The 25555-nt window shown below is 37.2% G+C and overlaps 1 protein-coding gene across 2 annotated transcripts in view; it reads right to left on the bottom strand.

Annotated features, from left to right (window-relative positions):
- The window catches only part of LOC104219060 (mediator of RNA polymerase II transcription subunit 23), an 85322-nt gene that overhangs the window by 25606 nt on the left and 34161 nt on the right, over positions 1 to 25555 (bottom strand). For both annotated transcript variants that reach the window (XM_070152820.1, XM_070152821.1), the window contains exons 10-15: positions 21642 to 21736; positions 21244 to 21406; positions 20913 to 21158; positions 5617 to 5787; positions 5361 to 5474; positions 5125 to 5250 (exon numbers count right to left, since the gene is read on the bottom strand). In XM_070152820.1, the coding sequence (XP_070008921.1) occupies positions 5125 to 5250; positions 5361 to 5474; positions 5617 to 5787; positions 20913 to 21158; positions 21244 to 21406; positions 21642 to 21736 (915 nt within the window). The remainder of the gene's footprint in view (positions 1 to 5124; positions 5251 to 5360; positions 5475 to 5616; positions 5788 to 20912; positions 21159 to 21243; positions 21407 to 21641; positions 21737 to 25555) is intronic.

The following is a 25555-nucleotide window of genomic DNA, read 5'->3' as shown; positions in this document are numbered from 1 at the left end:
CTTGAGTTTGGCCCAAATAGAGCAGATTTGGTATTGATATTGAGGTGACGCGTACGCTAGGCTCATATTGGGCTAAGCATTATTGATTTGGGGCGACGCGTGCACCAGGCCCCACTATTTGGGCTCAATGATTATGATTAACGCTTGGGCATGATCCACCCTTCCGGAGTCTGACATGCCAACAGTGGGCATAGGCATAGTGTTTTTGATATACTTGCCTTAGTGATGGGCATTTAATCCAGGGTACAGTGCTAAGTGTTATGTGTGTTGGTGAGGGCCTTGGGCCAGGCACCGTGAATGTGCTAAGTGTGGTTATTCTTGATGGTTTCACTATGATGACAATTGATGATTGGACATGTATATTTGACATGTAGGCATAGAGATGTATGTTCCTCATGCTAGCCGGCATATGATAATTGATGATTTGACATGTATATTGACATGTAGGCATAGAGATATACTTTTCCCATACTAAATGGTAAAGCAGATGTTATGAATTGAAAAAATGCAATTTTTTTGATAAACTCATGTTTAAATGATTTCGGTGGTAAAATTTGGACTTGATTGTCACACTTGAAAAACATGTCTATTCTCCCGTAATTGTGACCGAGCTGAGCATAATATTGTTTTGAGTTGTTTACTGTTTCTGACATTAACATATCTCATGTTATTATTGATGTTGGACTCTGACTATCTTCCGAGCTCGTCACTGCTTTGAACTTGAGGTTAGGTCCATTACTTATTAAGTACATAGGTCGGTTGTACTCATACTACACTTCTCCACCTTGCGTGCAGATATTGGAGTTGATGTTGTGTATGGCGGGAGCTGGCATTGAAGATGTACCTGCGTTCTGGTCATAGCTGCCACTTGTCCTTTGTAGCTTTAGATTTGCAAATTTGTTTATGTATATTTCGGACAGATGATGTATTTACTTCGTACCAGCTTTGTAAATTCTCTGTCTTAAAAGCTCATGATTTATACTACAAATCCTTGGGATTTAGTACCGAAGTTCAGCTATTTTACTCATTGGCTCATATTATTCTCATTTGAGTTGTGTTGAATGTTATTTGGCTTACCTATCGGGTTGGGTTAGGTGTCATCACGATTCACGACTAGATGGATTTTGGGTCGTGACACTAACACTTGTAATTTTCTCTCTTATTGTCAAAAGTAAAGAGACTTTCTCTCTTATTCAAGGCAAAATGAACAAGAATGGGATATGATTGTTGACCCAGCAATTCTCTGTAGAAGTGCAATGTCACTCTCTGGGTACTGCAGCTCCATAACTTTCGTGCTCTTACCACAAACTTCGTCTTTCTGTCATACTCGAAAAGGAAAAGATAGAAGTTAACTTGTTTCAATATGTCAGAGGATAGCTCATAGTTGCTTCTACCATAGTAGCATGAACCAAAGCAACAGGTATTTAATCCACTTTCTATAAAAGGAAAGACACATTCCAATCATTAGGAGAAAGAACCACTTAGAGTTATAGACTTGAAATAATTAACAAAATCACTACCTACCTTGTTAGCCTATGGTTGGACATGTAAGATGCTAGAGGAGCAGAAAACTAAAAAGGTGTTTATGTCAACAGCAATAAGAACCAATGTTCCAAAATAGTGTTATGGGACACCTTGAGATCATAATATTGTACATCTTCAGACGTTAAACCAGATAGGCCTGCTTTTATGAATTGTCTTGGATGATACAGAGGAATGAGATTCCTGACTGGTAGGCTTGGAATCTCATACTAATCAAATGCTTCTGAAATTATTCATTTTTAGTAAATGAGTATACTTTGATTTCGTAGAAAACCAGAGCTAGAACTTCTGTTCGCCCTTCATTTAGTTCTTCTCCCCAGTTTTTAATTGTTGAAGATCGCTCCAATAGCCCAAACATAAGAAGATTGGAATTTAGCAATTCCCTATGACAAATTACAATTCGATTAGGCTGGACAGGCAGTAAAACATCATAGCCAAAGAGAAGATTGTTGAGTCCCACATCGACAATGAATGGGATGTGTGGTTTCCTTATATGGACTTGGGGCAATCCTCACCTCTTGAGCTAGATTTTTTGGGTTGAGTTAGGCCCAATGTCCATTTAACATGGTATCAGAGCCTGTGTGAGATTCTGTCAGAGCCGATAGGAGATCCAACAAAAATATGGATACTCTATTACCTAATTGTCCAGTTTTTGTGTTTGATGGCAAAAATAATTTTGAAATTTGGTATCAAGAGATGAAGAATTTTTTTTAAGGCTATTGGATTATAGTCCACCATTGATGAAGGATTTGAGGAACTCCTAGAAGGCACAACGTTGACAGGTGATACAGCTACGCAATTGGAGAAGAAGAGACATTTAGATTATAAGGCACGTTACTATCTCGCCATCAATGTCGAATTGCATGTATCTAGAAATATTTGCATACAAAGTCATCAAAGGAGGTTTGGACAATCTTGGTGAAGTCATATCGTAAAGTTGTTGATATAAAGAAGGAGAAACCTCAAGAGTTTAAGAGTCAATTAGAGTTGGCTCGTATGAGACCAACAGAGGCTATCAAAGAATTTTTTACAAAAATTGAAGAAATAGTCAATGGTCTAAGGACCAATGGAGAAGTATTGGAACAAGTTAAAATTGTTGAAAAATATTGCAGTCTCTAAGTTTAAAGTTTAGCAACAAGAAAGTTATTCTTGAGGCTACCAAAGATCTTAGTACTCTCAGACTTGATGATTTAGAAGGTGAAGTGGTGACATATAAGAGATCATTGAATCAACAGAAAGATCAGACATTGGAGGAGGCCTCACAAGAAAAAGATGATCAACCAAAAGAAAAAGAAGACACATCAAAGATGACGAAAATAAATCAAGAAGGCCAAAATTCAGAAACAGAGGAGAAAAGAAGAGAAGGTACATGTAATTTTTGTTGTGATAGAAATTCTATTGAATGCGAAGGGAAGTCAAATAATATTCAAATTGATCTGCCAAAAATTTCTCTGGTTGTTAAAACGGAAGATTTGATTGCAAGGGACGTTCGTCCAAAAGAGGTTGGTGTTTCACCTGAAAAGTTATTTGATAGTATTAAAGATGAACCTATTAACGAAAAAAATAAGATAATTCATCAAGAGAAAGTCTCTGATGATTTGCACAAGATTGAGGTGCAAATAGCTTGGGATCTAGAACCAGAACAACACATGATTATATATATTGAAAATGTAATCAATTTCGTGCCATTGTTCGAGATTACATGTTTCAAGGAGCAAGACGAAATATCTATTAATGGCATTACTCTACAACCTATAGAATCGCCAATTAGAGTTGAATCTGTGTACGAGACCAACCACAAGGCAATTAGAGAAGTAGATGATTTCAAAGTAAAGGAAAAATATGTTGATGATATTTTAAAGGAATTTACCAAGGTTATATCCAAATCATATATGACCAATATTGAAGAGAAATTGAAGTTAACTAAAGATGATACTCGTGATTTTGTTGATGCTACATATTTTAGAAAATTGGTGGAGAGTCTAAGGTACTTGACTTCTACAAGGCTTGATGTTACTTATGGCATACTCAAGTTTGAAGATCTTGGTTTAAGGGAGGCTGTTGGAAATTAAACCAAGATTAATTAATATTCTTAAGTTGTCTAGGATTTGATATTTGGTAGTTTATTTAATTCATGTCTAGTTAGGTTTTGTTTATCAATTTTACATTAGAATAGGTTTTTGGTTTTGTAGTATTATAAATAGGGTGCTACTACATATTTTCTATTGTGGAGAGATAGCTACAATGTAGAGAGATTCAAGAGTTTGAGTTGTGAAAAACCCTCCTACAATGTTCTCTCCCCAGTTTGATAAGTTTCTTCTATATAGCTTTTGCTGAATTTTTTGCTTGTGCATAAATTATTCTTCGGGGTATTTCAATCCTTCAAATTGGTATCAGAGCGAGGTTCAAGACAGATTTATCTTGGCGGGTTCAGTTCTAGCCGCAACATATTTGACGATAATCGTAATTTTTGTTTGAGAAACTTTGTGGTGGAGATTTAGATATGCAACCCTATTGAAGGTTATGCGAAGAAGGTGGATCAAGTTTATTTTGTTAGAAAATTCAGGCCAAGGGAGAGAATTGTTAGGTGTTTGTCCAGATTTTCTTACCATAATTGGTTTTCCTATCTCAGGAACGAAAGGACAACATATTTACCATAATTGGGTTTTTTTTCCTAGAAGGAAAATATAATTCTTCCATATTTGGCTAGTCCCTTTTCTTGTAGGAAAAGGTTTGGAGTTCTATAAATTGAAGATCTGTCCTTCTCGTTCAGTAGCATCCACAATGTAGCCATAGGGGGCTTGAGAGTCTTGTTTACGGGGAGAACTTTACAGGACAAGTGTTAGTGCGTCACTTGTGTTTGCCTCTTCGTGAGGTTGTTCTCTCGATATTTTGTACTTTCTTTGTATTATAGTAGATTGCTCATCTCCGTCGTGGACGTAGGTCAGTTGACCGAACCATGTTAAATGTTTGTGCCTCTTTTGGTAGATTTCTCTTTTGTTGTCTGATTTATCGAGTTGAAGGTTTGCTTTACTAGCTTCCGCATGACACCTAACTTTTTTCGGTTCTAACAAGTGTATCAGAGCAGGACCCATCCCGATTTTCGGATGTTGGGCCCCCATAATTGTCCACGCTCTAGATGTCCAGTCCTGGGCGTGAGAGGGGTTGTTAAGTCCCACATCGACAATGAATGGGATGTGTAGTGTCCTTATATGGACTTGGACAATCACCACCTCTTGAGCTAGCTTTTGGGGTTCAGTTGGGCCCAATGTCCATTTAACAAAGATGATGCCTTCTTCAAGCAAGCTAGAATTATCACTTTGTCCTCATAACACTATAGCGTAAGAATGAAAGTGGAAACAGCACCAAACTACGGAGTCTACAACAGATGAGAAAAACATGATGTCAAAATACCATTTCCCCTGATTATATTGGGAGAAGATGCCGTCAAAAGAATATTATAAGCAAATAACAATGAATCATTAACAGAAAATTAAGTATCATAGGCTTACACCGCTCTTCACAACTGACTAAGACTAATAAAGACAGAAAACTAATTGAGAAAGATTATAAAGAACATACTACAATGCGCAAAGCATGTGGATTATCATCGCGGTCAATAAGTGCAAGTAGCAAGATATCTGGAGGCAAAAGCTCATGGGTCCAGATGAAAATTGAAAGGTTTCCACATGCTTTTAGCATAAGATCCTGAGGAATGAAAAGAGGAAGACATTAGAAAAAAACAAAGCAAGGAGGGTCAATACTCAGTGAAAACTTGATAGGTCTAGAGAATCAATAAGAAAGGAGTACAACAAAACCTGCAAGGGATGTCCACGCTGTAGTTCCAAGTGAATATGATGAAGCAAAACATCTACCATCGTATAAATATTTGCAGTCACCTCTTCAGGAGAAAACTCCCTCAAGACACGTCCCTGTATCCAATTATTAGCAGGAACGCCGCCACGCGAGAAAAATGTGTTTTAGTAGGGATATCTCAATATGAGAAAGAAGTCGATGAGATGATCACTACACAAAAGCTTCTAATAACTTGAGGAAAACAAGGGCGAGCCTTACAAGGTTTATGCAGTTAATATTCTCCGGATGTCCATGCATTAGTATCCACGCACCAGCACAAAGATACTGGCGGTGTTGAGGAAAACTGTGGTTAATATAAGTCATAACATATGTGGGATCAGCCGATGGAGAAAGAAGCTGTGTGCATTGATTGATAACAGTTGTTTCTGCCTGCAGATAAAACATCTTGAAGTCAATTGTAAGCTCTCCAGAAAAACAACACGAGCAAACTTATACAGGAAACATCTTGCCAGTGGTTTGCAAAATGCCTCAAATTCATGAATATTTGGTCTATTAGTTTTCACTGAACCCATACTGTTTAATGACAACAAATAAACCTATTGTCTTAAATCATACTCTTTTCCTTTCTTTATTCTTCTTTACTTCAGGAGATCACTCATTAGCAATTTGACTCCTCACAAAGCAGCTGGGAATAAATTCAATCATTAAGATTACAGCTTCCGCTTGACAGAACTGATACTAACAGCTCAAGTTCAAAATCTGAAACATTTGTGACTAAATAAATTAACCTTTGAATGTTGGGCGCAGAAGATAAAAGTCTGGATACTGAATACCACCAACAACTACAACAACAAACCCATTACATTCCCACAAGTAAAGAAGAACAAGTAGTACCAAATAGTGACAACAGGGAAAAACGATAATTGAAGCGAACTCAACAATATGACGTAACATAGATCTAAGAATATGAAGCTACATGAGTGTAGACATATAATTTTTGACCATCTCCGAGTTTTTACTCATTTTAGCTTTTAGATATTTAGTTTAGGTCTAATAGTGCTATTTTACCTAGTTTAACTATTTTACTTTATTTTGTCACAAAAATGAAAATTACAAAAATATTTTCTTTTATTTAGGTTATTGATATTTTATCTTGTTACTGTTAGTTTATCTACCTTACATAACATTCGAAAATACAAAAATAATTGCACTTTATTTTCAAGGATATTAGTGTTTTGGGTAGTAGTATTATCTTAATTTTGCGATGATTTTAATCTAATCTTGTTATTATTTTAGTTTGACATTTGAAAAATATAAAAAAATAGTTTCATATTTTATATATAATTTAGTTTAATTAATTAGATAGATTTTTACAATATGTAGTATATTTAGCTTATATTAAAAGGTATTTAGCTAAGGTTTGGACATTTTTCTTTTAGTCCAATTTTAAGACCCAAATATGAAGCCCAAGACCCTTTAACCCATCAACTCTTTTTAATTTAATCCTAGTCATTCATTCCATTTCATCCAATGGTCAAAACTAATCCCCACCCACATATATCTACCTAATTACAACCTAAAACAAGACCCTAGAGACACCCGAAAAGACCTAGCATCAGCCGCACCTCACTTGCAGATAGAAGACCAAAGAACACAAACAACCGTCACTCCTTAACCGAGAACACACACATATAGATAGCAAACAAAGCAGCTTCTAAGTTGAGACGGAAAGCCAGGTTATAAAACGTGTCTTCATCTAGTGCCACGGGAAGCAACAAGGAGTCTAAATTAAACACCTCTGGTTATGGTGCATCGAGTTCTAGACCAAAAAGTTTGCAACATAATTCTAATAAAAGTGTGGTTACATCATTTAGGCACAAACAAATAGCAACAACGATGAGAGAACGAGAATGAGAGGGGATGGGAATTTGAGGCTCGAGTGAATTCTTGGGATTCTTTCAGAGTTTCAAAAGGAAAACATTAATTAGGACCTTGTTTGCTAAAAAATAATACTCCAACTCCAGTAGTAAACAGAAAGGACGATCGGAGATTTCACAAAAAGCAGAGAATTTTTCATTGTCGGCTCAAACACTGCTACACTCACGGTCTGCTCAATCAGATCCGGCTTTTCATATCTGCTTCTTCTTCTTCTTCTTCTGATTTTCAATTTTGAAACCATGGGTTCCGATGGAGTTTGATTGAGGTCGTTTCGATTTCGAGCCTTCCGGTGCCGATTCGAGTTCCCATCCGCGGTTTGTTACGTTCTTGAGTTCAAAGAAGTGAAACAATCAAATTTCAGCTATATTGAGGTCCAATTTCTCTTTCTTCCTGCAATTTATTTTACATATATTTTTCTATCTTTCTTAAATTTGCTGCTTGTTGAACGACATCATGAAATTCTGTCGTGGTTGATATTATCGTTTGCGTATTAGTTTATTCTCAATTGAGTAGTTGCTACGCTTGAATCACTGATTCTTCAATTTGGAACAAGAAAAATGAACTGGTTTTGAGTTGCTGGGTTTAATTATGGTAATTAAAATCGAAAAATGGATATTATTGTGAAGCAAGGAAGAGGCTTAGGCTTAAGAATATTTTGACTGTTTTTGTATTTTTATTTATTCCCTTGGTTGAGTAGTTGGGTTTAAACAAAAAGAATAAGAATTGGGTTTAAGTTGACAAGGAGGGGAACTGGACTTTAAGTAGTTATCTTGTTTTCATTTATTTTAGCTCTAATTTATTTTATTTTATTCGACTCGCTAGTAACATGTTTAGGCCGACCACACCTGGTAGGCAAATTTTAGGATTTTTGTTAGTTTTGAGGCGAGAGGTCGTTCCCGTAGTTAAATTTATCCGGGGAATGCCCCGAAGGATTTGTATACATTTTATTCTGGGGAATGCCCCGTAGTATTCTGTAACTGGAGGCCGAAAGCAAACTCGTAGTACTTCTATTTCTATTTCATTTTTATTTTTTTATTTTCCTTTATTAGGTGGGGACGGCTTCGAGCCTCCTATGTGTTAATTTTCCCATTTCTGTGTTTATTACCTCAATTTGAATATTTTAAAAACCGACTAGATCAAGTATGCAACCGTACTAGTTACGGGACTTGGGGAGTGCCTAACACCTTCTTCTCGAGTCAAATGAACCCCCTTACCCAAATATCTGGTGCAGACTTAGTTTAGAGTCTAAAATGTTTTAAAAGGAAAAATCATTTTTATAAAAAAAAAGGTGACCTGGCACACCGAAATCAATGTTAGGTGGCGACTCTAAAAAATCTTTTTGAACACAATTTTGTCACTTTTAATTAAAACCCCTTTATTTTGAGCTTTACAAATCTCTTTTATATATTTTAAGAGGGTAAGTTGGTAAAAAAAAGGGTGTGACAACTCTGGCGACTCTGCTGGGGAATTGCAGGTTCGAGTTAGTACTTGATCTTGTTGGTTTTTAGGATATTCAGTTGAGGTTTTTATGTGTTTTGTTTGCATTTTATTTAGTTTATGTCGTTTTGTTATTTGCTAGTTGCTTATTTGTTTACAGTTTTTCCTTTATGTGTTACTGCTTTATAAATTGTCATCATTTGCATAACGCCGAGTCTTCTTTCTGCAACAAGTCTTCCGAAGTACGTTTGAGCGTACACGGCTTTTTGTGAGTCACCCGTGTCTTTAGGGGGGTGGCGTGGGAGCGTGGAGTGGGCGGACAGCTAGAGCAGCCGCCATCGACCATGTGCAGCCCTGAATTGCCTTGTTAGTGAACCCCAAACTTAGGTCAACCTTTAGGTCATTTTTATTTGGATCATGTCATTTACACCTAGTAGGGCTCGGTCTCAGGCACCATGTCCCTTTGTAGGAAGCCTATCCAAATTTTGTCAAAAATGGGCCCGTGGCCCAAAAAGACATTCAATCATCCCTATGTGATACATGTTGCATCTTTGAGGGTAAAAAGGTCATTTGGCGGACCGATGCTTGAGAAAGAAGGGTGAAAAAAGAAGCAAATAGGGCCCAGTTATATTTTTCTTTCACAACTTTTTTCAAAAAAAAAATCAAAAAAAATGAAGATAAAAAATCCAAAAAGATTTTGCACTTTCCCCTCATTTTCCGAAAAAGAAAAATAAAAAAAAAATCCAAAAAGATTTTACATTTTCCATCAATTTTCAAAAAGACAAAAAAAAGTATATTTTTTCCAAATTAGTGTCATTTTTTAAGCTTTCTCCCATATCCAATCTTCCCGAACTACGCATACCTGATTCTCGTCCTTCGGGGCGGGATACGTAGGCAGCCCACATAAGGTCCGGTCTTCCTAGTGAGTCTTAGGTTCTTGGCTTCGCGGGGTCTTAGCCAAATCTTGCATGTCTAGCCACTTTTGGCCACATCGACCATTCTTGCAAAATGGGGTTATTATCGCAAAAGTGGTTCAATTACCCATGTTTTACGATCTTAAGTCCACAACTAGGTGTCAAATTACTTTAAGGTCCGTCCTTATTGAGTTTGCATCTTTAGCCACTTTTGGCCATTTCGGCTGTTTTTGCAAAATGGGTCATTTCTGCAAATTAATTTTGGGTCATGATTATTGGGAGTTTGAATCCATATAAGCCTTAGTGAAGTATTTTTCCATGTCTTTGAGGTCATTTTTGTTGAGTTTGCCCTAATAGCCACATTTTGGCTACGTAGTTCATTTTGCAAGAATAGTCTTAATCATGCCTTTCATGTGTCCAATAGAAGGTGTCGTAGTGTCACATGTATCTTGAGCCACTAACTCTATTTGATCTTATTTTTCCCATTCAGGTATGGATCAGTATACCGGAGCTCGAGCATGACAAATACCCCAAGACCACTGCAATTAGGAGCTGCTTATAGATATTTTATGTTTTGAGTCTTTCATTCATGTTGTCTTTTACTTTCTAGTCTTGTACAGTAATATCGAGTCTTTTATTATATTACTTCCCATTTTGTATTTGAAAAATCAAAAAAAAAATTAAGTGAAAAGTCCCAAAAAGATTTTTGTTTCTTAGTTTATTTTGTCCATTACTTTTCCAGAGCTACGTTTGATCTGATTCATGAGGGACATGATACGTAGACAACCTACATAGGGTTCGATCGAATCATTATTAAAAAGAAAGAGAAAAAAAAGAAGAAAAAAAGAGATGAAATTGTGGATGTGAGAAATGAGAGGAAAGAAAAGAGTAACAATTAAAAAGAAAAAGAGAGGAAGGAAAATGAACAAGCCAAGAAGTGCTAGAAAAGAAAGAAAAAAGAAGGTTGAAATGAACAAATTGGGATGATGCCAAATGACCTTGTGACCCTCGAAGTCATTCTAGAACTGTTAATTGTTGCTAGGGGCATTGCACGCAATGTGATATTTCTATCTGATAAATGCCTTTACGCTAACATGCTGGCTTTGTTTTGCTCTTCTTTGTTACTTTCATTGTTATCATAACAGAGGGTGGCTAGTTTGTGGCACTTTGGTGATTTGTCCATACACCACAAGGTCAAAAAGCAAGGAAGTCATGGCTAGCAAAGGCTTGGATACAGGAGTTGTCGACCCCTCGAGGGAGATTGTGAAGTCGAAATCTGAATTGAACGAGGAGGTCCAAAGGCTGAAACAACAAATGTCTGAAATGTGTCAAGCATGGGCCAATGGTCAAGGACCACCCCTTTCTTATGCTTTCCCAGAGTTTATACCCATCTCGGCTACTACCACTCCGGTTTCATTGTCCAATCAATTCTATCCATTTAGGTTCAGTCTTTATCCCAATTGCACCACTATAGCTGGAACTTCTGTTGTGCACTCCCAAAGTGTGCCATTGACAACCAATCAGACAACCACTACAGTTATACATGTCTTTACCATCCCACAGCCGATGGTGGTGCAGAGGAAAACTCATGAGTCACAATTTGCTACCCAGCAAGAACAATACCACTCTCCTGAGTACCACTCTTACCTATTTGATCTTCCTGCAAAGATTGAGAAGCCTGGCCGAAAGATAGCACCGGAAGAAATAACCCAAAGACTGAAAAGCTTAGAACAACAGTTGAAAAACATACAAGGGCTGGCAGGTCAAAAGAGTATTGCCTTCAAGGATCTATGTATATTCCCCGATGTTCGTTTGCCACTTGGTTTCAAGACTCCCAAATTTGAAAAGTATGATGGACATGGAGACCCCATAGCCCACCTGAAAAGGTATTTTAATCAACTAAGAAGTGCGGGAGGAAATGAAGAATTACTGATGATTTATTTTGGGAAAAGCCTTACGGGTATAGCCTCTGAATGGTTTATGGGTCAAGACACATCTTGCTAGTATGTCTAGGATGACATGGCCCAGGCCTTTGTCAAACGGTTCCAATATAACATTGACATCTCCCCGGATCGTAATTCCCTTTCAAATCTGAAGAAGAAACCAACTGAAAGTTTCAGGGAATATGCCATTAAATGGAGAGAACAAGCAGCTAGAGTTAAGCTACCCATGGATGACCACGAGCTAATCATTGTCTTCCTTCAGGCTCAAGAGCCCGATTACTTTCAAAACATAATGTCCGCAGTTGGCAAATCATTCTAGGAAGCAATCAAAATGGGAGAAATGGTTGAGAATGGCCTTAAGACAGGCAAAATTATTAGTCAAGCAGCTCTCAGAGCTGCAACTCAGGCTGTCCAAATTGAATCTAGTAATTTTAGTGGCACAGGTGAGAAGGTTGAAGAAATCACGATGACATCAAGGTCGAGAAGAGGTCCTAGAAGAACATCTCGAAGGCATGACCAACCTCGTTTGTTTTTTGATGATTCCCCTGAGAACCCATAATATTTTGTTGCTCCACCCCGGTATGTTATCCAACCACCAAAACACCCCAGAAGGCGAGCGCCAGCACCGCAAAATCTCCACCAGCCTCCACAAAATTTTCAGCTGCCCCATAACCCACATCCAAGCCAGGGGTATAGAGGTAAGCAAAGGTTGAAAGATAATTTTACACTGATAGGAGAGTCTTATGCAAGCTTGTTTGAGAAATTAAAGCAGTATGACCTGATTGCACCTATTCCTCTGAATCATGTGGACCCACGTGCAAGAAGCTTTGACCCTTCTAAAAGGTGTGAATACCATTCCAATGCCCAGGGGCACAATGTCGAAAGTTGTCGGGATTTGAAAAGAGAAATAGAAAGAATGATTCAAGAAGGGATAATTGTGATCCAGGATAGTGACACCCAGAACATCGCGCAGAATCCTTTACCTGCACATGATGATACAAACATTGTGGGGAGGATGCATGGTGACAGGGAGTATGAGAATCCTCTTGGAAACTTGCTGACTGAAGTTAATGATATTGAAATTGGTGAAGGTCCCAGTAATTTTGATGTGCAACCCAGTGGCTAAGATGTCGAGCTTGGTGATTGGAAAGACACTCCTTTCTTGGCTAGCCAAAGAGGAGTTTTGGTGGTTTATTTTGTTGTCATTTCTGTTGTCCGGGTTATTTCAGGGTTGTAATCCGGATATTGTCTTGTAGCTCAAATTCTTCTTCTTTTTGCCTAGTTCGTTTTATTGTAGTAACTCGTCTAGTGTTATCTAGGATTGTTCCAGGGTTGTAACCCATGTCTATTTTGTTTGTTTTGTTCATACCCTGTTCACCATCTGTCTAATGCAATCTCCTGTTGTCTGTTAGTTCAAGTCAGTTTTGTTTAGGTCACTTTTCCTTTTATAGTTCTTTTCATGCTGACTCTAGTGGCATGACATACACGCATAATTCTCAGTCTGGTCTTAAAAGTTAGTCTAATCATGAAGCAATGACACGGTTTTGAATATGATAAAAGGAGGCATTTGAGAAAACAAGTAAAGATTTACGCATTCTGAGGTAACCTTGAGCTTAAATTGAGTGAAACTGAGACAGTTAGTCCGGAAAATCCAGAGGTTGATGAGAGCATACAACAAGGGAATGTCTCTCAAGCAGTTTGAGGTAGATCAGTCAGTGCTGAAATGCATTCCTCCACATCAAGATAAGTTTGAATCAAGTCTGCTTCGAACTGGCAAGGATCATTCATTAGGACAAAGGTATTGCCCATTGGCACTTTTTGTTTGTGTTGATGCCATCAATAGATACTATGTATGATTTCTTTGCTTATCCTTGATTACATGTTTGTACTTGGCATTCTTAAAGCTTGGTATGACAAAGGCATTTTATTCTGCTATCCAAACACTTTGATCTTTTGCTACCCCTTTTGAACCTTAATTTGTTTTGTTTCATACCCCTCTTTTGGAATCAGAAGCAGAGTTGGGAACTAGAAACGAAAAGAAAAAGAGAAAAAGGAGAAAAGGAAAGAAAAAAAAAAAGAGAAAAGAAAAAAAAAAGGAAAAAAAAGAAAAAGAAAGAAAAGAAAAAAAAACAACTTTGTGCTTGAACTACGTTTGACCTGATTCTTGTCACCACAAGATACGTAGGCAGTCTTACGGTTCGCTCACACCAAATAAAATATTTCATAATCCCCCAAAGTCGAGAGTGGGGAAGATTTTCTTAAAAATCCCATCAAAACAAAAAACAAATCCAAAAAAAATCCCTAGACTCCAAAAAACTGGGGCAGAAGTTTTAATTTTGCCAAAAGATCTGATTCCAAAAGTTGTAATTTTGAACCCTTTTATCTTAAACTATTTTGAGCCTTCATGTCACCCTTTCTTTCCAACCCTGTCCAAAAGCCTACATTTCGGTCCAAAGAAAGACCTTCCGACCAATCTTTGAGAATGTCAAATAAAGTATGTGGTGAAAGTATGATCTTCTTGTATCATGGGTAATACCTTGTTCTCAGCACAAAGAGAGAAAATGATAAAATGAGAGAGTCTTATTGGTGAAAACTTTCACAGGCACCGTAAGGCGACGGTGAGTTCAGAAAAAGAGCAAAATGAGAGAGGCTTGATGGTGAAAACCCTTTAGGGCACTACAATTCGATTGAGGATTATGGATCAAATATGACAATTGAAGCGATAGAAGCCCAGTTTTACAGCGAAGAGGTACAACAAGAGTTGAATATTAGACTTGCTTGAGAGATTAGGCCACTTAATCCAAAGGTGCATGTCATGGTCATTAGAGTTGGTATCCACATCTGATAAGTTTCTACTTTGTAATTTTCTTGTTAGGTATCATCTCTTTCAATTGTCCCTTATTTTGTACCTCTTTTTTTGTTTGAGTCTCTTCTTGAGTCTGTTTGGTCAGAACAAGTGAGAAATGACTTCAAAATCTGCTACCAGCTTTTTAATCACACAAAGCCGAGTCTGGCAAGCACATCAAAATGGCATAAGACAGAGGAGAATAGTGTGTGCACTAAGTTGGTGATAATAGATGTTCTTTGGGATTGATGTAAAATGTAAAAATTGGGTGAATGTTAGAACACGAGTGCAATACATTGGGAATAATGTATTGGATTTGAACGAATCAGGAATATTTCTTGTGATAAGGGTTGTCCGGAAAAGCAGTCTGTCGATAACAAGCACTGTTTTCCAAGTTGAAGTCCGAGTTGATTGTGACAAGTGCAAGAGAAATCGCCCTCGTAGTCAAGGCCACAAACTAACCACCACATTTTAAACTCACAAGTTTTCTTTGTTTGAAACAGGAACAAAGCGGTGCAAGCAAGTTGGTTCAAAAAAAAAAAAAAAAAAGAGAAGAGCCGACAAAGGGAAGTTTCTCAAATCTTTGCCTTTATCTATTTTGCTAGTGTGCATAAAATGTTGTCATTGCCCTTCACATTTTTCCTCCTAGGATAAAAAAGTCCTAATTTGATGGATTTTCCTCCCAATAAAAATCTTAGTCTGATGAATTTTTCTCCTAAGATAGAAAACCTAGTCTGGATGAATTTTCTCCTAGGATCGACATCTTAGTCTGATGAATATTTCTCCTAAGATAGAAAACCTAGTTTGATGAATTTTTTCCTAGGATAAAAATCTTAGTCTGATGAATCTTTCTCCTAGGATAAACGTCTTAGTCTGATGAATTTTTCTCCTAAGATAAAAAACCTAGTCTAATGAATTTTCTCCTAGGATCGACATCTTAGTCTGATGAATCTTTCACCTAAGATAAAAAACCCTAGTCTGATGAATTTTCTCCTAGGATAAAAATCTTAGTCTGATGTATCCTTCTCCTAAGATAAAAAGCCCTAGTCTGATGAATCTTTCTCCTAGGATAAACGTCTTAGTCTGATGAATCCTTCTCCTAAGATTAAAACTTAGTATGATGAATTTACTCCTAGGATAGAAATCTTAGTCTGATGAATCTTTCTCCTAAGATCAAAATCTTAGTCAGATGAATCTTTCTCCTAAGATAAAAATCTTAGTCTGATGAATCTTTCTCCTAAGATCAAAATCTTAGTCAGATGAATCTTTCTCCTAAGATTAAAACCTAGTCTGATGAATTTTCTACTAGGATAATAATTTTTTTTTAATAAAAAAGGGGAAGTCTGGATTTGAAAAAAAAAAGAGGTCCATTTTTAGTTTTCGTAAGTTATTAATCTTTAGTTTTCTTGAAATCAGGGGTCCCACCTGGAGAATAGGGTCAGTTTTTACTTTAGTCAAGCTTAGTTTATAGTTTTTCGCAAAGCTCAATCTTAAATCTAGGAGACTCACTTCCTAGTCTAGGTCATTCAGGTTCTATTCTTAGCAGACGCACTTGCTAGTCAAATATTCTTGGTTTGATTAATAGGAGACGCACATCCCAGTCAAGTCTTTAGTTTTACTCTCATCATTGCATCAATAGCATAGGTGATTTACAGTTTTGCTAACAACTTACAAATCTTCCTAGTACAAACTAGGGCAGAAAATTGTTTGTTTTGCTGTTTTGATTGCAGGCACCCACCTGGAGAATAAGGGAATTCGTTTCGGTATTATTTCAAGTTTTGGCAATCAGGCACCCACCCGGAGAACGAGAAAATTCGTTTCGGAATTATTTCAAGTTTCAAGTCAGTAGCAGGCACCCACCTAGAGAACGAGGGAAGTCATTTCAGAATTCAATTCAAGTTAGAAGTAGCAGAAGCTCGCGGCAAGAATGCGAGTCAACAGTCCGAGGTGACCAATACAAGTAGTCTCAATCCAAACAAAAAGGGTGAATCCAAAATGCAAAAAGCAGAAAAAAAATGTGAACTGCTCAAGATGTGGTTGAAGTCACGAGCGCTACATGTCCGGTCTTGATCCGAAAAAGCTGAAGAAGAATGAACTAGCACCTACAGTTAGCGAGCGTCACGGTTCAAATCTAAAGTCTGCATGAAGAACCATTCAAGACTCAAGATCAAGCTCCAGAAGACTTATAGATAGGAATTTTGTAACTCATAGCTGACAAGCTTAGTTAATCTTTTTCATTTTTTGATTTTGATGTAATAACAGGATTGCAGACCGGAACCTCAACGGAACGACACTTCAATCGGCTCTCCACGTCGATATACTCCAACACTGTTCCTACTTCTGAACTACACGTGGCCTGATTCTTTTATAGCCAAAGATATGTAGGCAGCTCAGATACCAGTGCTCGATCACATTCTCTTTTCTTTTAGTTTTTGGTCTCTCTAAATAAGGGTCGGATCAAAAAACTTGTCTCGACGTTCTTTGTCAGAAAACTCTTCGTGTTTCCAGTCAAAGAGGGGCAGTTGTAGACATGTAATTTTTTACCCTCCCCGAGTTTTTACTCATTTTAGCTTTTAGATATTTAGTTTAGGCCTAATATCGCTATTTTACCTAGTTTAAACTATTTTCCTTTATTTTGTCAGAAAAATAAAAATTACAAAAATATTTTCTTTTATTTAGGTTAATGATATTTTATCTTGTTGTTTTTAGTTTATCTACCTTACATAACATTAGAAAATACAAAAATAGTCACACTTTATTTTCAAGGATATTAGTGTTTTGGTAGTAGTATTATCTTAATTTTGCGATGATTTTAATCTAATCTTGTTATTATTTTAGTTTGACATTTGAAAAATATAAAAAAATAGTTTCATATTTTATATATAATTTAGTTTAATTAATTGGATAGTTTTTACAATATGTAGTATATTTAGCTTATATTAAAAGGTATGGTTAGGACATTTTTCTTTTAGTCCAATTTTAAGACCCAAATATGAAGCCCAAAACCCTTTAACCCATCAGCTTTTTTTAATTTAATCCTAGTCATTCACTCCCTTTCATCCAATGGTCAAAACTAATCCCCACCCACATATATCTACCTAATTACAACCTAAAACAAGACCCTAGAGACACCCTAAAAGACCTAGCATCAGCCGCACCTCACTTGCAGATAGAAGACCTAAGAACACAAACAGTCGTCACTCCTTAACCGAGAACACACACATATAGATAGCAAACAAAGCAGCTTCTAAGCTGAGACGGAAAGCCAGGTTATAAAACGTGTCTTCATCTAGTGCCACGGGAAGCAACAAGGAGTCTAAATTAAACACCTCTAGTTATGGTGCATTGTGTTCTGGACCAAAAAGTTTGCAACATAATTCTAATAAAAGTGTGGTTACATCATTTAGGCACAAACAAATAGCAGCAACGATGAGAGAACGAGAATGAGAGGGGATGGGAATTTGAGGCCAAATATCGAGTGAATTCTTGGGATTCTTTCAAAGTTTCAAAAGGAAAACATTAATTAGGACCTTGTTTGCTAAAAAATAATACTCTAACTCCAGTAGTAAACAGAAACGACGATCGGAGATTTCACAAAAAGCAGAGAATTTTTCATTGTCGGCTCAAGCACTGCTACACTCACGGTCTGCTCAATCAGATCCGGCTTTTCATATCTGCTTCTTCTTCTTCTTCTGATTTTCAATTTTGAAACCATGGGTTCCGATGGAGTTGCTCTGATGGTAAGCAACCTTCACTTCCAACTAAGAGGTTATGAGCTCGAGTCTCCCCAAGAGCAAGGTGGGAAGTTCTTGGAGGGAAGGATGTCGGGGGTCTATTTGGAAACAGCTCCTCTACCCCAGGGTAGGGGTAAGGTCTGCGTACACACTACCCTCCCCGGACCCCACTAAGTGGGATTATACTGGTTTGTTGTTGTTGTTGGGTTCCGATGGAGTTTGATTGAGATCGTTTTGATTTCGAGCCTTCCGGTGCCAATTCGAGTTCCCATCCGCGATTCGTTACGTTTTTGAATTCAAAGAAGTGAAACAATCAAATTTCTGCTATATTGAGGTCCAATTTCTCTTTCTTCCTGCAATTTATTTTACATATATTTTTCTATCTTTCTTAAATTTGCTGCTTGTTGAACGACATCATGAAATTCTGTCGTGGTTGATATTATCGTTTGCGTATTAGTTTATTCTCAATTGAGTAGTTGCTACGCTTGAATCACTGCTTCTTCAATTTGGAACAAGAAAAATGAACTGGTTTTGAGTTGCTGGGTTTAATTATGGTAATTAAAATCGAAAAATGGATATTATTGTGAAGCAAGGAAGAGGTTAGGCTTAAGAATATTTTGACTGTTTTTGTATTTTATTTTATTCGACTCGCTAGTAACATGTTTAGGCCGACCACACCTAGTAGGCAAACTTTAGGATTTTTGTTAGTTTTGAGGCGAGAAGTCGTTCCCGTAGTTAAATTTATCCGGGGAATACCCCGAAGGATTTGTATACACTTTGTTCCGGGGAATGCCCCGTAGTATTCTGTAACTGGAGGCCGAAAGCAAACTCGTAGTACTTCTATTTCTATTTCATTTTTATTTTTTTATTTTCCTTTATTAGGTGGGGACGATCTCGAGCCTCCTATGTGTTAATTTTCCCATTTCTGTGTTTATTACCTCAATTCGAATATTTTAAAAGCCGACTAGATCAAGTATGCAACCGTACTAGTTACGGGACTTGGGGAGTGCCTAACACCTTCTTCTCGAGTCAAATGAACCCCCTTACTCAAATATTTGGTGCAGACTTAGTTTAGAGTCTGAAATGTTTTAAAAGGAAAAATCATTTTTATAAAAAAAGGTGACCTAGCACACCGAAATCAATGTCAGGTGGCGACTCTAAAAAATCTTTTTGAACACAATTTTGTCACTTTTAATTAAAAACCCTTTATTTTGAGCTTTACAAATCTCTTTTATATATTTTAAGAGGATAAGTTGGTAAAAAAAGGGGTGTGACAATGAGTGCTACTAAATCTACTAGTATGAAAAGGAGAAACTTATAACTACCTACTAACCTTCTACCCTACTCCTCGACCTCCACACCTTCTTATCAAGGGTCATGTCCTCAGCCAGCTGAAGCAGTGTCATGTCCTACCTAATCGCCTCTCCCTAGTACTTCTTTGGCCTACCTCGACCTCTTCTCAAACCCGTCATGGCCAACCTCTCCCACCTCCTAACAGGAGCATCAATGTTTCTCCTCTTAACGTGCCCGAACCTTGATTCCCGCATCTTGTCCTCCACGGAGGCCACTCCCACTTTGTCCTGAATAACTTCATTCCTAATCTTATCACTCCTGGTACACCCACTCATCCATCTCAACATCATTATTTCTGCTACTTTCATCTTTTGCACATGGGAGTTCTTGACTAGCCAATACTGAATACTACCACTAAATGCAAAATTGAGTTGTTCTCTATGATTTAATATGCAACCAACAACCATAAATTTAATAAGCACTTCACTTCCCATAATAAATGATTATATGGTTTCTTAGAATTTTGCTATTTAAATCTCTACTTATGGACGATGTTGAGGCTGTAAAGGTTTTAATTGGCACTTAATGTGGTAAGCGATTTCCATTTTACACTGTCAAACACATCTAAAATCTAATTGCTTAATTGTTCAGCTTTAAGTCCTGATAAAAATTATCAGACAGGCTCTTCATGGCATCACGTAAATATGTTAGGGCTTATGCAAACATTTAGCATTTAAAACTGGCAACCGTATGAGATGCACAGGTAATTCTGACAGAATAAATATTAATAACTTGAGTAAAATAAGTACTTCCGCTTTTTCAAATTATGTGCTGGCGTTTGACTAGGCACCCAAATTTAAGAAAGAAAAAAAAAGACCTCTAAAATTTGTGGCCTTAAACATGGCATAGCATATATGTGTCTAAGAACCATGTCGTTAAGGGTAAATTTGGGAAATTTCAAGTTAAATTGTCTCCAAATATGAAAAATGTGCCATTCTTTTTGGAAGAACTGATAAGGAAACGGTGACACATAAGATGGAATAGAGGGAGTAATAAACAACTAGTTAGATTAAGGAATGAGCTTCATCATTCTGTATCAACTTTTAAATACGCAAAAAAAATTGATAAATCTTTTAGCACTCACAAATTATGTATCTAGGATGAGATATTTTGTCTTTTCGGGTCATATTTTCTACTGATGCTTTTAAGACTATCGAGGTGCAGTTTAGAACCCTTCTCTTTTTTTTCTACTTTAGTGCAAACTTTTCTTGACTCAGGTTTTCCTTCCATTTCATGAACTCAACATCTGTCATGACCTTTTCTGCCAAAGTGACATGCGGAAACGTATGAAGAATAAGTAAACCCATAAAACACAAAGAAACATGCACCTAAGAGAGAAAAAGGTTTAAAGCTTCAGATAATTCGTACGAAGAGGAACCATTTCATGTACCTGCTGCCATGCTTGGATTGCCAAGCCCCTTTTATCCATTCGCCCACTCAAAGCGTCGCGTAAAATTGAAGGAAAGTAGCGCAAAGTTTTCTCAGACCAGGTATGCTGGCTAGTTGCTAGAATCTGTTCTAGCATTGTCTGAAGATACAGTAACTGATCAAACTCCCCGATTCCACGTGTTTTGATTATGATTGCAAGAGTAACAATTGTTATTCTATTTAAAGTCTCAGTAAACTCAGTTGGACCCTGCATATGCATTGAGTAGCTCAGAAAAAGTTATAATTTGAGTTACAGAGCATGCACAAAAGTTCAGCTGGAGAAATATTCCTACCTTCCCTTCCCTCTTCACATAGAAAAAATCTCTCAACGACAAAATCAGATTCATACATAAATTCTCAGCCAATCGGAAAATGCGATGATCTCCACGTTTCCCTTTCAGTGTAGAAATCATTTTGGTGACATCATACATCAAGGTCTTGCTCTTGCCTTGATACCTAGAAAAGGAAGAAGTTTATTGACTTTATTTTTTATCAGTTATTTAGAGAATCAAGTTACAGAATCCTAACAATTGAGGAGGTGCAAAAAGATGGTAATGCTATCTATATGTACAAATGTGAATGTACTATTCTTTAGTAAAAGCAACATTGATCATCAGTCACAGACATAAGTAGAGAATATAGATAATAGAGAAGAAACTGATGAATTCCCAAGATGAGTAACTTCACTCACCTGTAGAGTGAAAGGAAACGATAGTTAAGAATTTCAAACACCAAGATCGTGTTTCCAGGCTTGGTCAATGTGGTGGGATTCCTCGATGTTAGATGCTGCAATAGAAGTTTGCATCAAGAGCAAAACGTAATGAACTCCAGTAGAAAAGTGTGCAAACAAAAACACAAGTTAGACTAACCATGTCTCCTACCAAGAAAATGAAACTGCCTAGAAAGAAATCCTAGCAGCATTCCATAATGGGAAGCCACAATTAATCCGAATTAGCAAGAAACTAGAGGAAATTCACTAACATATTACACCGATTTCCCATCAAAAGATGAACCACCCACTGAACGATAGAATACGGAACTTAAGTGCTTCTACAATAATGTCGCTATTCTGGTACTAAAACCGACTAGTATAGTAACCACACAGTTTGCAGGGGGGATAGTGAAAGGAAGTCACTGCCTACAGGTGAAGGACAAAGCCCGAGGAAGGCCTATGCTACAGTAAGACTGTGTTATGAAGCTACTTAATTATTTAAAAGAAAAGGAAAGGCACTTGCATTGAGTCATGTTGGTGTAGGGTGTAGGATAGGCAATAATACTTACTGAATGGCCTGACCATCTCCTAAAAGCTTTAAGCTAGAGAAAGCACACATTTATTTACTTAATTATGTCTTCCATAATGCTGCTTAACAAAATATGTCCTATATTTGTGAATCTCTTTTTTCTGTCCATACTTCACAACTGACCTCTCTCATCCTGTCTCCAACTTCCTCATACCTCTCTCAGTTAACTTTGCCCTTACATAATCCTCCTCTGCTTCCTCTCTTACCTCCCAAGTCTCTTAGTCCTAACCCGTTCCAACAGCAGTATGACATTGTTGCAGCCCTTCAATATGTTCCTGCTACGCACACGACATATTAGTTACTTTTGTTGAACTTTGAAATAACCCCAACATCCACCCTCCTTCTCGATGAAGTTGAGTACCTACTTCCTTAACTCCATCATAGACATCTTTTACTTATGGCATTATTTCAGAAATGCTGAAAAATACCTCTCGTGCAAAATAGGGTTCTCAATCTTTGTAACTTATTTCAGTTTACTTCTCCAGATACATTTTCTTCGAGTATACCAAAATCCCCATATTCCTGGTCGGCCCCTTTATCCACCCCACCCTTCTCACCCTCTTTTCTCCCAATTCCTCTAATCCTCCCACACCTTTTTGCTTTCCCTTCTTCTGGTTTATTTTCAAACCTGTAATGCCAATTACCTTAGTTTTAGGAGCAATGGTCTGAGTTTTAGGAGCAATGCCTTAGCAGTTAGCACCCATTTTATCATCCTTCTCCGCTGACCTTAGCTTCAGGTTCTTCATCTTTCAGGATTTCTTCATTCACTCCATTAATGTCTTTGACCTCAACAATAGTCGACAAATAAGGAATCTCATTTCTAGCCACTTCCTACTGTTTTAACTGTTGATTCCACACCATCTTTGTCGATTTAAGACGAGCTGAAGAATATCGCTACAGTTGTTGGCTTGCGTTTACTACTTTTGTTTGATTCAACTTGGTCCTGATTTGAGCCATCTTCTTCTAGGTCTCAATAAGATCTCATTGTTCCTCTAACTATCTCAGTTATTAAGATCCGTACAAAGGCAGGAGGTCTGATGACTTTCACGAAAATTCATAAACTGCTGAAACTGAAAAGATTCCTGGTGCATTACAATTACAAAAAAGGCGACTAAAGACCCCAAAATAAATTTGTATTTCTGTACAAAATGTCTGGAAGATGAAAAACAACATAGAACGGCCTTGCATTAATAAAATCCAGTACATGTTAAATATCATCATTAAAGTTAACAAAATAGATAAAACCAACCCCAAACATTGTTTTTGTTTGAAGAAGCAAGGGAATTATCATTAATAAGCATCAAGAAGATGCAGAGTAAAAGATGCAAAAATTACAGTACTGCTTGATGGTGCCTGCTCATATACAAAAACTAATCTAAAGCTAAGGAGAAGACACAATCCAAAAAGTTCTCACAGCTAGATACAGGGACCTGATTGAGCCAACTAAACACATTCAGTAAGCATTTGCTGTTCAGAGGAACGAGCATGCTTATTAAGCTGTGGGAAATTGGAAATTCACCATAATGAAAATAGCTAGTCTGATAACCATCCGATACTCATTGAAGGATACTGGAAATTGAATGGAAAGGGTTACTACAATGACTCAACTTCTAGGATGCCGGAAAAGTGACTAACAGTGGCTGAGAAATGCGATAAACACCCAAAATAATTGATTGAAGGCTGCTTAATTAGGTCTCTCGCAGCCTGAAAATTCTAGAATTGGCATGCGTAGAGTCAAAAGTTCAAGTCGACCAAGATGATGCCAAAATTTTGATCACAGAGTGAGAGACAATGACAAACTCGTAGAGAAATTCTGAGTAACCGGAAAAAAAAAATTAAAAAAAAAAATAATTAAAAAAAAAAAAAAACAGTCAAAAGCTTCTGAAAATCAGCTGGGCAAGTGCAAAAATCTTAGTCCATTTCCACCGTGCAGAAAGAAATAGTGAAGTCCCCTGGGACTACCAATCCCAGAGTGAATTAACCTTTTTTGCACTACCACCTTAGTTTAATAGACATTGGGGAATTGGCTTGTGACCTTCACTCACTGAGAAAATCTCACTGATAAGCTCTTGGGCCTTCATCGGTCTAGGGTCTTTTGCACTGACAAGAGATGAAATTAGAATGAGTTGAATCAAACTTATAAGTCGATCAACAGAGTGCTGGAGTCATGGGATGAAAGTAGTCCAATATGCTGCACTCACTGGCACATGTGGGCAAATCTCAGACAGTTCTCGAGGCGTGTCGAGGTTCCTATTATAGTAAGTTGAGGTTCCATGGTAGCTCATTTATTGGGTTATGCTCTCACAAATGTCCAAAAACTGATGGTGGTGCTGATTTGAGAACAGCAGCTCACAGAAGACGACAAAACCTCAATCAGATGTGACCGTCATAAAATTGCACAACAACAATATCTTCACGATACATCACATAATTTCTCGCCAAAGCTTTGATATCATGTGGAAAAATAGAGAAAAAAGGGGAACAGGTTGGAGAAAATGAATACAAATGTCTTAAGCCGACAATTTCTATATACACACTTTTCGATGTCTAAATTTACATTTCTCGATGTGGACCACTTATGCTTTTCGCGTTTGCAACAGCATTATGAATATAATAACTCTTTGCTCAAAATCTTAAGAGGAAAAAAAAAAGATTCTCAACTAATCCCAAAAGAAAAAAAATACTCAAAAATATATAATTTGGTATATTACATTGTATAAACACTGACATTAAAAGGGGATAATTTGGACTATCAATTAATGTGAATCTGCGACTAATACCAAAGATCTAATCTTGCTTACAGCAATAATAAATTGGTTTGGATTCTCTCTACCTAGTAGTAGTACGACAAAGATGGCTAATAGTAATAATAGTAACAATAAATAGCTTGTACATTACAACACAATAACAAAGAGATGATCAAGTCGGATAAGTAAAAATAACTCATAAAATGTGTGTTATGGAGACTAAGAGAAAATTCCAGTTTTATGGTTACTAGGGCCGAGGACAAGCTAATGACATCGCACAGCAGGACAAAAGTTCTGCTACTTGACTGAATAAGCACTTAAAGTGCCACACATGTAACATATTCATTGCATAAAGGCACAGCGAAACCATTCACAATATTATAGCCCCAAAAACAATTCTTATATCTACAAGATAAAGATTGATTGTTAATGTCAGTGATGCAAAGACAATCAAAAATCATTACGAAATTTCAGCTTATTTTGATCTTCGGCAAATTCTTATACTAGCATCAACTCTAAAGTGTTTACAACCTGTAAAATACCATCTCTTTCAGTGA

This window comes from Nicotiana sylvestris, chromosome 8 (assembly GCF_000393655.2).
Source record: "Nicotiana sylvestris chromosome 8, ASM39365v2, whole genome shotgun sequence".
NCBI lineage: Eukaryota > Viridiplantae > Streptophyta > Magnoliopsida > Solanales > Solanaceae > Nicotiana > Nicotiana sylvestris.
The sequence above is the reverse complement of the archived record's forward strand: the minus strand, read 5'-3'. Positions and strand labels throughout refer to the sequence as shown.